The sequence below is a fragment of the Cibotium barometz genome, chromosome 30, assembly GCF_041138505.1.
Source record: "Cibotium barometz isolate CiBa-2024 chromosome 30, ASM4113850v1, whole genome shotgun sequence".
NCBI lineage: Eukaryota > Viridiplantae > Streptophyta > Polypodiopsida > Cyatheales > Cibotiaceae > Cibotium > Cibotium barometz.
The window spans coordinates 26465863-26481232 of record NC_141075.1 but is presented as its reverse complement, the minus strand read 5'-3'; the positions used below and the strand labels follow the sequence as shown (position 1 = coordinate 26481232).

Genomic DNA, 15370 nt, shown 5'->3' with positions numbered 1-15370 from the left:
TCGGAATGAAAGATATCTATGACGAGATGGTTGCAATCGGCATGAGTGCGCTCTCCTCGGATCTTGCTCGTTGTTGCTGTCTAAGGATATTGCTGCCTAAGTATGATAGTTTTGTTACATTTTTGAATGTTGGTGTTGGGTCTACTCCTCTCACATTTTGAGGAGTTCAGCTCATTGTTTCGGGACAAGGGGATGACGATGCAAAGTCACAATGGTAGGGACCAAGCTTTCTTCGCTAATACAAAGAAGAAGGGTAAGGAATCTAACTCTTCCAATGAGAAGAAAAAGGCTAAATGCTTTTACTGTAACAAGAAAGGGCACATAGCCAAAGATTGTAAGAAAAAGCACGTAGATGCCAAGAATGGTACTCTAAAGACCAAGGAAGAATCCAGTCATATTGCAGAGATAGAGCTATTTGTTGCCATTAAAGAAGTGTGCAGTGAGATAGCTAATGTTGTAGCACATCATGATTCTTGGATCATCGACAGTGGGGCTTCTAGACCAATTGCAAGGATTGGTATTCCTCCCTAAAGCCTGTGGGAGATGACATCAGTGATACTGGGAAATGATACTAAGTGCCCAATAAAAGACTAAGGTACCATTTCACTTATGTCTAAAGAAGGTTGTACAAAAAGTCTTTCAAATGTTCTTTGGGTTTGAGATATGAAGAGAAACCTCCTTTCTGTCGCGGCCATCACGGACCGTGACTTGCGGGCTCACTTCAACAAGAATGGTGCAATCATTCTTGATGGAGATAATATGGTCATTGCAAAGGGAATTCAGAGGAATATCTTGTATGAGCTTTTGGTGTTTGCAGTTCAGACCGACTTGAGTAGGAGAAAAATTTGGCATGAGAGATATGGGCAGCTCTTGTATGCATACTCTTTCAGAGATGCAAAAAGAATCCCTACCATAGAATGCTCATAAGTAACCATGTAACCCAAAAAGGGACTAAGTTTTTCTTACAACACTCTTGGGGGTCATCCGACCATTGTTCGCCGCCCAGCCTTGTCGCCGGCGTATCCATTGGGCAACAACCCTCAGGCATGAATCTTCTTTCTTGTAACAACTTTGTAACTGAATCGAGCACAGATGTAAAGGAAAAAAGGGGAACGAACCAAGAGGTCAAGGGGGGTAATAGACAAGAGAGTAGAGGGTGATAACGGTGTGCGCCACTACATTGTACTTTGGGCTAAGCCTTCACTCGAGTGATACAATGATTTGTCTGTATAATTCTATTTTTTTTAGTATTGTGCAAGTCTATTCGATTCCTAGTATGTGTTAGTATTTTCCTGTCTGGACGTGTCTTCTAGTTGGAACCTGGGTCCAGAGTCATTCCTATTTGGACGTGACGCCAGGTAGGGGAGTAGAGGGAGAGAGGCCAATTCTAGGTTAAGTCCTGCACAGTCAGTCAGGTAAGCTAGTTGAAAGAAGTCCAGAAAGAAAGCACATACTAACTAGTGTCAAGAATGCTAACTAGAGATTCATAAGAGCACAATGGAGCAAGGATGGTGAACGAAGGGAGCACAAATAGGGCAATGTGGTACCATCGTAGACAGGCTGAAGCTATAGAACAAGAAGCACCACTTGCACCGTCCATTACACCGCCCAAGAAGATTAGTAGATGGATTCCACAGCGCCTGGAAAGACTGATTTCGGAACCACTAAGGAATCCGGAAGAAGATCACTAGCAATCACCAAACAAGAGGCAAGAAACTCAAGAAGGAGAAGAACTGGTAGCTATGGGTAGGATGTCCCTCAAGTACTCGAAATTCAAAGGCAAGAGTAAAGAGGATCGAGATGCCCACGTCGTGGCCTTTGAAACTATGTTCCAGGCAAACAGAGCTCCATTGGAGCAAAAGATGGAGTAATTTGCTACAACATACCACAGCTGGTACGCGCAATACGATCTAGAACACTTGTAGACATTTGAAGAGCTGAAGAAGGCTTTCCTCTGAAAAGATTCACGAAATACAAGACCATAACGGAGGTACTGGAAAAGCTGCACAAGGGATCACACAAAAAAAAGAGGCCAATAGAAGACTATGCAGCTGAATTCTGAGCAATGCTATTGCGCTTGGGCTAACCCAACCGACTTGCTCTAGCCATGCTGAGCCAGTGGTTTGTGAGAGGACCAAGGGAAAAGCTCCAGACGGCTGTAGCCTCGTATAACCTGGAAGCCCTGACGTTCGAACAAGTAGTGGCAGGAGCTGCCAGAGCTGAAGAAGACTTGAAGCAAACAAACAAAGACTCCAAGAAGAAGAAGAGGGACAAGAGGAAGAAGAAAGAGAGAATCCTCAGAAACGGATTTCGGAGAAGGTACCTCAGAGTCAGAATCCAGTTAGGAGTCAGATGCCGAAGAGCGGAAGCCCCATAAAAATAAAGGTAGGAAGAAGGCAGAGAAGGTCAGGAAGAACAAAGCGCCGCCCTAGCCAAGATTGCCGGAGGACATGCAAGATCCGGACTCAAACCAGATGTCTATTGGACGAGGTGCCCTTGATATGTGGGAGGGACAATCACTCTGTAGAGACGTATCACTATTACACTCGGAACAAGAATTCAAGGGTGGTGGAAAGGTAGTAGGCAGCAAGTACCAACCGTTAACTAGGTCACCACAGTACCTCAAATCAAAAGACCATATGGAAGAGGAGGTAGAAGATTTGGTCCGAGGGGAGCTTGCTTCTACTACAGGGGTCTAGGGCATAGACAAAATGATTGCCTCATATTTTAGCGCCATCAGCAAGAATTGTAGGAGGCAAGGCCACAAAGGGAGGCAAACCCAACAGGAAATGATGCGGCTGTCAATATGGTAAAAGTGGACCATGAGGCAAGGAAGGAACAAGAGGGGCCATCAGAAGTTATGGTTGTAATATGATCTCAAGGACTTGTCAAGATGCAGACAGGCAGGAATACTAAACAGGAATTGGAAAATAAACCAGAACAGTGGTGGGCAGGGGAGCAAAAGGTCCAAGAGCAAATCACCAAGTTAGTGCAAAGCGCACAAGGAATGGTGAGGACAATGCAGGAAAGCTCTCGCCCTTGGGAGAGTGTCTTGTGGAAAATCCAAACCAGAAAAACTTGATCAAGGAAAAAGAAGAGATTGGTGTAGAAAAGAAGTCGATGCTGAACCGCCAACTAGGGCCAAGTACAGCCCAGAGTAGCAGAAGCGTCCTGAGGGAAGAGAAGAAAGAAAATGTGCGAGGGAATCCAGATAGAAATACTGACAAGATTAAGTCAGTAACATGAAAGAGAAGCAAAAGAGAAAGAAAGAAGGATGTACAAAAGTCAAGACACGCCAGCTGATGAGGAGAAAAGTAGCAAAGAATATAACTTGTGGGAGGACCTCAGCAAGATGAAATTGAACATCACATTAGATCAAATACTGAATTTGGTTCCCAATTATAGGAAAAAGCTGCTTCAAGCTATAGTGCCAAATGAGAATCTGGTACAAATGCCATTACAGTACCTGGAACCCCCTATAGCAACTGAATGCAGAAATGTGGAGATAGTCCAGGACTGTGATACGTATGTTCTAGAAGTAACCATCAGGATCAGAGGTGAGACAGTGACAAGAGTCATTCTAGATGGAGGGTCAGGGGTAAATATAATATTAGATAGCCTGGCTAAAAAGCTAGGGATTATTGACATGTAGCCTGATCCGTTCTAGATTCGCATGGCTCTGACCAGAGAAGGGTCCGATCTATCGGGATAATCAAAGGAGAACAGATAGAGGTAGTCATTTGGGCCCTCTAAGAAGTGCCAACCAAGCTTAGAGAGAGAGAATCCAAAAAGCCTAAAAAATAAGGTGAAATTGATTTTGGCGTATTTTCTTGTAATATAAAAGATATATTTCTATTCTTAAATGTACATAAAAATGATAGAATATTGCCAATTCTCGAAGTCTTCAATCTGTTCGTGTACTATATGTACTACGTGAACAATGAATTGGCCAATTCTCTAAGTTTAATGGCTTATATCTCAAAATCTCTACGTACAAGCCGAAATAGAATATTTCTTGAAATTTGAACCAAGGATCATCCAAAAATAGTTCGAGTTCCCTCCCTGCAAGAAATTTCACCTCAAATTTTGAAGGTTTTCGACTTCCCTCCCTGCAAGAAACTTTACCTCAAATTTTGAAGGTTTTACATATCAAAGTTTGTAGGTATTGGTACCTTCAAAATCAAGGTTTTTCTTGCAAATTAGTTGGACTCTTTACTTCTTTTTACTATTTTGGCATCTTTCTCTTTCCATTCAAATTTTTCTACTAATCAAGAGTAAGGAGGAACACAGAGAGAATCAAGAGGATGGCATAGGGATCAAGAGCGAGGAGGAATACAGAGAAAAGAGACATTTACAACCTGCACATCGAGCTTGAACATGAATATGAACCTCTAAGTAAGAGAAATAAACCTAATACTTTGTATACTGCTTCTAAAGAAATGTTAAGAATGCAAGAGAAGAAAAACATAGATTTATGGATTGATGGGAGGTTATATCCAAAGGACCCTTTTACAAACTCCACACCCCTATTTAGGAATATGACATCTCTACTTAACTTTGTTAGAGATGGCTATAATGGGCTCCTAGGATATACACATCATTTGGAAGCAACAAGCAATGTTCTTAAATTAGAAAGAGATTTGTTTGAGAAGGAGAACATTCATTTGAAGAAAACCATGGAGCATTGTGTGCAGAAGTTATTAAGCAATAAGGAAACCATTTCAAGGCTTGAAAAATAAATGTCTGAATTAAGCTATAAGCAGATCTCATTAGGTCTTCGTAGACGACAAAAAAAACTAAGGGATACTGAGCAAATGAAGCTAGGAGGTGGTGGCATCAAGAAGAGAATACATGCAATCAAGTAAGCTCCTTTCTATTAACTGGTTTATTGTTTCTATTGTGATATTTTATGAATAGCAATCATTATTGCATATGTTCATGTATATTAATTTCTATAGGTGCTCCCCAAGGAGAGCTACGGGGGCATATAAATCCTTGCTCAATGAGTTGGGAAAGTTGCTCCTTAAGTTCATTGGCTTCAGGGAGGACGGACATTTTGTAGGGCGTTTTGAGATGGGTTGAGCTTCTTTAGATCGCCAGTATGTAGAAGCACTAATGAACGAGAAGAAATATAAGAAGGCCTCAGAAAGGCAAATAAACGACTTTTTTCAAAGAGAATCAACTCAATCCATAGGACATCTAGGCAATACTTGATGAGGCTGGTATATCACACAGAGGGTACTCAGCCATTTATAAGACTTTGTAGGAAAAGATGAAGGACTCTAGTATGAAAGGATCATTATTGCCGAATCCTTCTTTGGTTAAAAAAAAAGCATAAACAAGTAAACGAAGAGGTACTGCAAGCACTAGGAACCCCATTTCATATTGAAGACACCTATGTTGCACCAACAGGAGATGTGGTCTACAATAGGTACAATAATATTTTCTACGACTTGGAGGCCTTACAATCATATGCTATTCAATTGTTTGAAGTTACTCCTGAAGAATGTGATGGTGTCCTCAAATTTGTGCTAAAGCTTGATGAGTGTCAAATTGTGAAGGAGAGAAAGTTAGAAGAAAGGATTACCATCACACTGATGAACAGGGCACTTGATACATCTATTCTAAAAGATGATCCTAGATGGTTTAGTGTTCAATATGAAAATAATATATTGTCATTGGGATCATTTGAGGTAAAATTTATTTGACTCAGATATGTTTGTGAAAAAAGAATTACATATAAAAAACACTAATGGGTGTTGCATTCCTTGTTTCTTATGTATTGCAGGTAGAATAAGAGAATTTTGATGTTCTGCATTGGGTCTTTTATAACACATCGATACCCGAGATCATCAGCGAGCTGAGAAATGGTAAAATCTTGGATGTGGAAGGCATGGGACAATATAAGGTGGAGTGGCATATGGCAGGTGATCTTAAACCTCTGAAATGTATGCACAATGTGTCAAAGGGTGCCAATTCAAAAAGTCCTTGCTTATATTGCATGTGCAGTACAAAGGTGTTTGATAAGAGGTATTGGAAGAAGGCACCGGATAGGCACTTGAAAGACCCAAACTTCAAGCCAATTCTCGATATTCCATTGTCAAGTGTCCACATTTGTACAATGCATGCTCTTTGCAAAATCATTGAAAAACTCTTGTTTTTATACATATGTTTTGCATGGACTCTACAGTCCAATACAACAAAGGTTACATCCATCAAAGCACTAGAGAAAGTTCTATCAGACATTGGTTTGCATGGATGCAAAAATTGAACAAGATGAAAAAAGGTCTAAGGATGGGAAGAATGTACCTAAGAAACCTTCCATTGGGGGTGTTAAAGCAATAAGGTTTCTTTTTGAACCAACACTAGAAGGTCATAGAAGAAGACGATCGGTGCAGATCGTAAAATACAACAGATGGAAGGTAGTAGACCATGCAGACAATGGTCAAGCAAGAACACGGAAAGCCAAGGTGTGGAAATCTCTAGACACTATGTTTAAGTTCTGTGACAATGCAAAAATTGAACAAGATGAAAAAAGGTCTAAGGATGGGAAGAATGTACCTAAGAAACCTTCCATTGGGGGTGTTAAAGCAAGAAGGTTTCTTTTTGAACCAACACTAGAAGGTCATAGAAGAAGATGATCGGTGCAGATCGTAAAATACAACAGATGGAAGGTAGTAGACCATGCAGACAATGGTCAAGCAAGAACACGGAAAGCCAAGGTGTGGAAATCTCTAGACACTATGTTTAAGTTCCGTGACAAGAAAGTGTGGACGAAGGAGGACCATGAGATATTTCAAACAGTGCTAGATGAGTTCAAGAGATCAATGATTGATGCATGGACGGATCAACACATCACCCACTATATGGTATTAGATTGATTATGAATTGAACTAGTTTTTATACTGTATATTAAAAAATATACTAATTAATGTATTCTTTTATTCTCATGAAGCATATTATATACCATCATACCCCTTGGTTTGCAAAGAAGTATGGATAGGAAGCTTGTACACAAAGCCAAAAAGAAGCAGCAGTTCAAAGCATCCCAAATTAATCAAGCAGTAAAACTTGTGAATAAAGAAAGAAAACAAGATATATGGAGGAGATCTAATGCAAGTATTAAGCATACAGAATGGCGAGGAACAAAACAAAAAAATGGGAATATTTGGATACCCATAGATCCATGATTAACATTTCAAATTCAGAAATGATCATATGCAAAACTATCATGACATTACACAAGAGAGAATATTATTACAAGAGATAGGAATATACTACTACTTCTTAACCTGCTCACTAACATCCTCGGGTGCATGAAGCCTTGCCCTTTTTGAAGATAGCTCTGCAACATAACTGGCAAACTGAATTTGAGAAGCTCCCTTTGCCATAATCACTTAGCATATTGGGATCCTTAATCCCACACGCTAATCCATAAGCAGTATAGGCTAAGTAATATTTACTCCTTAGTGCATAGACTCCAGGGCCCTGCCCAAAGATTCGCAATGCTAACTGCTTCTCCAAAAGCATGACTTTGTTTGCATTCCACCTGACGACGAGATATGCCCGAAGGTATCTGGATAATGTCTTGAATGCAAACAAAGGAAATTCTGCATTGTCTTTCGAGAATTTCTTATGGAATATAATGAATTGTGGAAACTTCAATCGCTTTATGTACTCTCCCAGTGCTGAGTCCATTCCAAGTCCTCCCACGCGTTTGCTTGCTCCGCACCCGAGAAACTCATCCTCAAACACAACCAGCTGCAAAACAATATTGTCGATGAGCCAACACAACAAATAGAATAAGCTACTCAGTAATGATAAAAAGTAATTAACAAGTAAACACACCTTCTGATTTTTGTCATTAACAAGTAAATCATCTGTCCATATATTGATTGTTGAGTTAGTGTCCTGGACCGCCGATGAGGACGCCCCTTCCCTTCCCATGTGTGAAATATTAAGTCTTTGCTAAATAGCCTGAAATTCCCCTTCAGTGGGAAGGTTGGATTCATAGCCTCAAATTCCCCTTTTAGTGGGAAGGTTAACTGAAATTCCCCTTCAGTAACGATAAAAAGTAATTAACGAGTAAACACACCTTCTGATTTTTGTCATTAACAAGTAAATCATCTGTCCATATATTGATTGTCGAGTTAGTGTCCTCGACCGCCGATGAGGACGCCCCTTCCCTTCCCATGTGTGAAATATTAAGTCTTTGCTAAATAGCCTGAAATTCCCCTTCAGTGGGAAGGTTGGATTCATAGCTTTTTGCATCCTTGTACATCATAGATAATGTGTCGGTAGTAGAATGAAACTCACTGTCCTTGACATTTGAATCCAATAATAGATACTTATCCAAATCTGAATCCACAAAATCTTCATCTTCCTCGTTAGTTCTCACTGAGATCCCTCTTCGTGTTGTAGTGATTTGATGAAATATTTGGGAGAAATAAATTAAATTCTTAAAAATCTAACAGCAGCAATCTTTGATGGAATATTTATAAAACAATTATACAACTTCGGCCGAATTGAAACACGAAAATATTTGAAAACATACCGCAAAATTCACTGGGAGAGCAAGAAGCAACCAACGAAGTTGACTGTAGGAGATCAAGAAGCAACGTGAAGGTGATGAGACTGCGAGAAAAATTGCACGAGATGACTGCGAGAAGTAACAAAGATTGAATGCTGGTCACCTTTATCCACGAAAACTAACGGTTTGTACACGTGGCAGACATGCATGATGGCACACCACGTGCTCTGTGCACGTATGATGATACGTGTCGAAAATTGATTGATCGTAATCATCATGAGTACAGCCCCACGTCCTTCTTCGCATGTGTGGACATGCTCTTTTGCACGTGTGTCGTGCTTATTCTTGGTAAATGTGGTACTCGTCCTTGGTAAATGTCAAGTGTCCTTGTCTTTCGCCCCCGTTTCGTTCTGCCTCCTTCAGCTGTGTGTATTCCTCCGCCGTGCCTCATCTACGCCATCTCTGCGATTTATCAAGCAAGCGTCCATCACTTCAACATTTTCCCTGCGTAATTCTTTGGTGAGATTTCAAGCAATCACTCCTGGTCTTAAATGTTATATTGGGTCATATATATCATGTTTTACCTACGTTCATTAGATATTGGGTCAAACGAAAGGCAATGTCTGACAAGTCAACCACGACGTGAAGAATGAATTACGATTTTTTTTTATGTAGCCATATTATGTTATAGTGTTTTGGACATACTTTCTTGTCCTATACATTTTTATGTGTCGTGTATGTTATCTATGACTTATTTCCATGGCCTACTTTGTGAAATGAAATGCTCTGTGCAAGAAATCACTACAGCATGATGAGGGTATGACGATTAGGTCTGATGTGCCTCTATTGCGTTATAGTGATTTGGACCTATTTTATCGTCATAGGTGTTGTAGGTGTATTGTTCTTGTGTTATTTTGTCAAATGAAAGGGTCTCTTTGAGAAATCAATACAACGCGAGGAGTTGATGTAGATTTTGTCTGAAGTACCCATATCACGTTGTAGTGATTTGAAGCTAATTCATTATCCAAGTTAACTTTTTCAATAGTTTTTGTATTATTGTCCTATATATTTATTGAGAAACTTATCATGTAACATTATGACTATTTTCAGATGGCGCGTATGAAGAAGACCGCAAGGCTCTCAACTACAGAGGATCCTCAATTAGGTAGAGAAGCTAGTTCGGGAAAGAAAATGTCTGCACTTACTGCGCTCAATGAGGAGACGCAAATATGACCAACATAGATCTGTCCTTCTTGAACTAAGGAAGGTGGAGAAACATATGCAATTCTAGCGTGTAGTCTGGTCTACATGTGAGAATTTTGGCATTAATATGCGTTGGTAGGCCTCTTCCCTAGGATGTTTGCAAGAGGCTGCGGAAGACTGGCTTGTCAAGTTTTTTTAGGATAGTTATGTCCTTGGTTGCCGTGCATGCATACAAAATCACTGTGATGCCGAAAGACATGAACTCGCCTCGTTTACTCCTTTTCAGATATGACCGTACGCTGGAGCTCGTCCTACTTATTAGTGACAAGAGAATGAAGGGGATTTTGGAAATCCCGCCTTTGACGAAGAAAGTTAAGATCATAGAAGTGACAGAGGCTAGTCATTCACGTGACACAAGGCTCAACGCAAGGCTGAACGCACAAAGGATTGGCGACCAAGCCAAGATGCAAGAGCTCCAAGAATTGCGGTTGAAGAAAGCAGTTATTAGGGAAATGCATAAGTCAAATGTGAGAGCTTTGAGTTATTTTGTTCCCTCGTTTCACGTTAGACTTCTGGTGCGAGGCACCGCACAATTTTTCCCTTTCGATGCGAAGGAGATTGATGTTTTATCCAATGTTTTAAGGGAGGTCAACGATAGAATTATCATAACAGTTCTAAGGTTTGCTGCGTCCTTTTCATCATCTTGATTGTGAAAAGTGGGTTGCTTGTCCAAAGTAACGAATATAATGTAATTTTCTTATATATGCAGCTTGGTTATATCAAATCTCCCATTCGATGTTCAAAATCGTGCATATATTGTAGATCCCTTCTTTCCTTGGTTCTTACTGCACAACATACTTCATTGGTTGATGTATGTCTGTGGTTTAGTTCGATAAATTTTGATGTAGCTCAAATAATTCTAATGGCATACAATGAAGAGTAAGTGACATGCAATCTCATTTATAGTCTTAGTATTGTGACCTAAATTTACTATATATTTTTTATGTTACTTTTGATACTCCTAATTGCATGTTGTAGTTCACACTGGAGTTTGATCCTTTACGATATGGAATCCAAGACTTGTTACTTGGCCAATTCAGGGTGAAGAATTCCATGGCACCGTGAGACAGTAAGTCCACACATTCATTATTTATATATCGTAAACGAGTTTGAGAGAGAGAGAGAGAGAGAGAGAGAGAGAGAGAGAGAGAGAGAGAGAGAGAGAGAGAAGGAGAATTAGTTAGAGAACTTTTAGTATTGACAATGGTATTGTTTCGTGCAGATCGGTTAGAAAGCTAATAACTGCTCTTGAGGCCATAATCCAAGACACACTACTAATAACTGCTCTTGAGGCCATAATCCAAGACACACTGCTAGAATACACAAGGAATGTAAGATGCTGAGTCCCATAGCAATTGGATGGCCATAGTTGCGGTTGGAGGGTGTGCTACAACGCAAAGTTGTTGCTACACTTAGTTCTCGCGTTGCCCGCAAAAAATGTAAGCGTGCTCCTTTTTTTTAATGATATCTTACTTTCCTTCCTCATTCTTTGACGGCACATGTCTATTTTTTTGGCTTTTTATCGAATCCACGATTATCAGAATACTCTGATGTGGATTTAGGGCTGTTCAGGGAAGAGGCCATTGAGCATATTATTGTCAACATTCATAGTAGGCCGCCTAGTATCCCTGCTGCATTTGTGCCCCCTCCACCACGGCCACATCCAGGACCACCGCATGGCAGTACCCCCTCCACCACGGCCAGGACCAAACACAAGTCGACAGGTTTGTTGTCGAGTTTCCAGAATTTGATGAATCTGAAGATGTCAATTTGGAAGCTTCAACTCCGCAATGACAACAAGCTTCAGTTCCAGAAGAGCAACCACCCCAAGAGCGTCCGGAAGAGCAACTACCCCAAGAGCGTCCAGAAGAGCAACCAACCCAAGAGTGTCCCGAAGAGCAAGCACCCCCTCAACGACAAGCCTCACCGCCCCAACAAAAAGAATCATCCCACACACAACAGCACCTTTGTAGGAAAAAATAAGAACATGCTATCAATCTTTTAAACATCCAATAAGAAAATGTAGAATATTTGTCTTAGTTTCTATTGCTCTAAGAAATACAAAATGTTGTCATGATTGATGTAACTATATGCTGTCAAAAATACATTTATCTCCATTTATCTCTATGTGATGGTCGTTTGCACCACAAAATCTTGCTTCCTTGTAATGTCTTTACATTGAATGGTCCTATTTCCAAAAATCAAAGTAATGTATATAAGTAATAATAATTATGGCGTAGTTTTGGAATGAATACTTTTTCGAGGTTAGATTATGGCGTAGTTTTGGAATGAATACTTTTTCGAGGTTAGATTGAATAACATACCTTATGGTCGTTGCACTTGAACACATAATCATCAGGCACTTGTAGGTCATCCTCATTTGCCAAGTATGTTCTCACTTGACGTAGTGAGATTTTTAACCTTATATTGAGTACTGTCAAGAGCTCATGTTCAAACCATACCTCTAATAACATCAATGGATTTTCAATGTCATCCTCCAAGTCCTGATCAATTGCTACAAGTTTTCCATTGACATAATGCCATCTCATATAATGAAAGGCCAAAATAAAATTCTGGGAGCCAATCATATATTTACAGACAATAGATTTCCTATGGATTTTGTAGGTAACCCCATTTAATTCTTTCACATCCCAATTTTGACCTAAGAAATCCAAACATTTCTCTGATTTACAGATAAACATTGACGATGTTTTTTTGACCTCCTCGTCATAAAAGAAGTCGATAAAAACATACAATGGCATAAAGACAACGATTTTCACCTGATGATTTGCTACATTTAGTCTTATACACCTCTGCACGTCTTGGTATATCTTTAATCTAAAGCACTCACTTGTTTCTGCTGTTGGTATGGGCCATTCTGGACTATCAAATGAAGGTAGTGGTAATGCTTTCAAAGATCCATAACCTCTAACACTATGAGGTGCCATGTGAAATTCATTATAAAAGAAAACTACTCTCTCTGCCAAAGACCTGCTTGATGTTTCTTTGTATAGCTTCTCACCAATAGATGCATGAAAAAAATCAAAGATTCCCACAATACTATCTATAGGCTGCCAATCAACCAAGTTTGAAGGATATATATCTATACAGGCAAATACAAGAGAAGCATAAGTATAGATATGAAACACATTACATAAACATAATGTAAAAACATTTACTTACAGTTTGGTCTATGGAGTGGGATTCCATTAGGCAAACATTGCAGACACAGTTTTAAGTGCATGTAGGCATGTTGTATAAGGACTTCCTTAATGCTTCTACCTGTGTCAGAGAGTTTGAAGTCTTGAACTCTGCCTTTGTAAGTGTCGATGAACTCATTCTTTGTTTTTTTTCGCTTCCTAGTCTGCAAAATAATCCAACTACCAATAGAGATTGTGCTAGGAATCCACCTTTGAGTATCCATATCAAAACTATTGTATACTATAATAGCTCTAGTAGAGGGGCAGGGACACTTAGGATGTCTAGTTTCCATGGAAGCAAATAGAAAATAAAAGCAGATGTAAGAAGATGAGATGGCAAAAGAGATAACCTCTAAAACGTGCAAATATTTTAGAGGGAAATCCATTCATTAAATGACCTAGGAACTTCGAAGAGAACATTTCAAATTTTTAGAGGGAAAAAGCACTTTTATTAAATGAGCTGAACGAGGGAACTTTTTAGATTGAAAACCATTCATTAAATGAGTTGGCAACACTCTAATTTTCATATATATCAAAGAAATGACATTATAAAGTGTGGTCAAATGCATTTTGTATTTCTTTAATAATAATAATATATTCATATAAAGAATATATGAAAAACATCTAATTATCAAAAGTTTCGTTTGCGATGGCTCTCTTCCTATTGGTTGAAGGCTATCTAGGCTAGAAAAGAACTAATCCACCATAGAGAAGGAGTCACTGGGAATAATCTACTCCAACAAGTTAAGGCACTACTTGCTGGGTAAGATGTTTGAATTTCATGTAGATCACAAAGCTCTCATGTACCTAATAAAAAAACTAGACCTGGTAGAAAAGTTGGTCAGATGGATGCTCTTGTTGTAGGAATTTGAGTTCAACATAAATCACACCCCTATGAACAAGCATGTAGTGGTAGACTTCCTATCAAGATTGGAAATAGGAGAAGAACCAAAACGGGGTGAAAGACGATTTCTCGAATTCGCAACTTTTCCTCATAGAAGGAGAGAGACCCACCTGGTAGTATGACAAAATGCTGTGATTCCTTTGTGACTTGTCCTTTCCGGAGTCTAGAGATCAGAGAAAGAAGCGGACTCTTTGAAGCAAGTCATTCATGGTAGTGGCTGGGCAGCTCTACAAGATGGGCATCGATCGGATTCTGAGGAGGTGTGTCCCCGAGCATGAGTAACCTTAGCAAAAGCGCATCAAGGTATAAGCGGGCATTTTTCTAGAGAGGTCACAGGAAGGAAGGTGTTCCAAACAGGTATGTCGTGGGGCCAATTGCATGAAAATATGCACACGTTTGCAAAAGAGTGCGACACGTGCCAGAGGTTGGGGCAACCAAGTGATGTAGACAAAATGCCTCATAATGTAGTCTTGCCACTCAAGCCATTCTAGAAGTGGGGTCTGGACTTTGTCAGCCCATTCAAACAAGTCGTGCAAAGGATAGGAAACAAATACTTCTTGCCAAGGCCCTTAGAGACTACAATACGTCATTTGTAGTAAAGTTTCTTTATCAAACCATAATGACAAGATTCGGATGCCCTATAGAGATAGTCAGTGACCAAGTGACTCACTTCATCAATGAAGTAATCAGGAAACTGACAAAGCAGCAAATGATAATACACAAGAAGTCGACAGTCTACTACCCACAAGCCAATGGGCAAGTACATTCCACCAATAAGATCCTCAAGGCAATCCTGATCAAGATAGTAAATGAGAACATGAACGAGTGGGACACGAAGCTGCATTCAACATTGTGGACATTCCGAACGGCTTATAAGAATGCAACAGGACTTACACCCTTCAACTTGGTGTATGGATTGGAAGCAGTAGTGCCCATGGAGTTCGTGACACAAAGTCTTAGGATAGCAGTGGCTGAAAGGCTCTCTCTGGAAGAATCAAAGGTACACACGATCGAACAACTCTTGAAGTTGGATGAAAACAGACTGCACAGTGCTTGGACAACAGAAATTGTGCAAAGGAGAAGAAAGCTACAAGTGGACATGAACACAAAGTCCAAGATCTTTGAGGAAGGAGACACTGTCCTATTGTTCACATCAAGAATGTGACCCCACCCAGATAAATTGAAAATGAGATAGACTAGTCTGTTGAAATATACAAGTGAATAGGGTGTGTGCGGGAACAAGCCCTTGGTTAGAGGCTGTAAAAGAGGATGAGTAAATGTGAAAGAACCTGTGAAAAGGTGAGAAGAATCTACTGGGAGAGAATAAAGGGTAGCATAAGAAGATTTAGGAAGTGTGGAGATATTCTGGGAAAAGTGAAGAGGTGGAGAGAATCAAGCAAAAGAGGTGGAGATATTCTGGGAGAGGTGGAGTGAATCAAGGAGAAATCAATGGGATTAGATGCTTGGATGTAA

General features: G+C 39.9%; 2 protein-coding genes across 2 annotated transcripts; one reads left to right on the top strand and one right to left on the bottom strand.

The window, feature by feature from the left end:
* Nucleotides 1-11558: 11558 nt before the first annotated feature.
* Nucleotides 11559-13037, bottom strand: LOC147621331 (uncharacterized). Its single transcript, XM_086824440.1, has 3 exons — nucleotides 13013-13037; nucleotides 12134-12896; nucleotides 11559-11715 (listed from the first exon to the last, which is right to left on the bottom strand). Exons 1-3 carry the CDS (start codon nucleotides 13035-13037, stop codon nucleotides 11559-11561), a joined length of 945 nt encoding a protein of 314 aa, XP_086680566.1.
* Nucleotides 13038-14104: 1067 nt separating this feature from the next.
* Nucleotides 14105-15062, top strand: LOC147621330 (uncharacterized). The gene is made up of 2 exons (XM_086824439.1): nucleotides 14105-14157; nucleotides 14588-15062. Exons 1-2 carry the CDS (start codon nucleotides 14105-14107, stop codon nucleotides 15060-15062), a joined length of 528 nt encoding a protein of 175 aa, XP_086680565.1.
* The last annotated feature ends 308 nt before the right edge of the window (nucleotides 15063-15370 follow it).

What these genes read in the sequence shown, in the direction of transcription:
- LOC147621331 (XM_086824440.1), bottom strand. Translation starts at nt 13,037, where the DNA reads ATGCACTTAAAACTGTGTCTGCAAT. An exon ending in CTTAAAACTGTGTCTGCAAT is followed by an intron (nt 12,897 to 13,012) that starts GTTTGCCTAATG and finishes TTGCCTGTATAG; the next exon opens with ATATATATCCTTCAAACTTG. An exon ending in CCTGATGATTATGTGTTCAA is followed by an intron (nt 11,716 to 12,133) that starts GTGCAACGACCA and finishes TGGGGCGGTGAG; the next exon opens with GCTTGTCGTTGAGGGGGTGC.
- LOC147621330 (XM_086824439.1), top strand. Translation starts at nt 14,105, where the DNA reads ATGGTAGTGGCTGGGCAGCTCTACAAGATGGGCATCGATCGGATTCTG. An exon ending in ATCGATCGGATTCTGAGGAG is followed by an intron (nt 14,158 to 14,587) that starts GTGTGTCCCCGA and finishes TGAAGTAATCAG; the next exon opens with GAAACTGACAAAGCAGCAAA.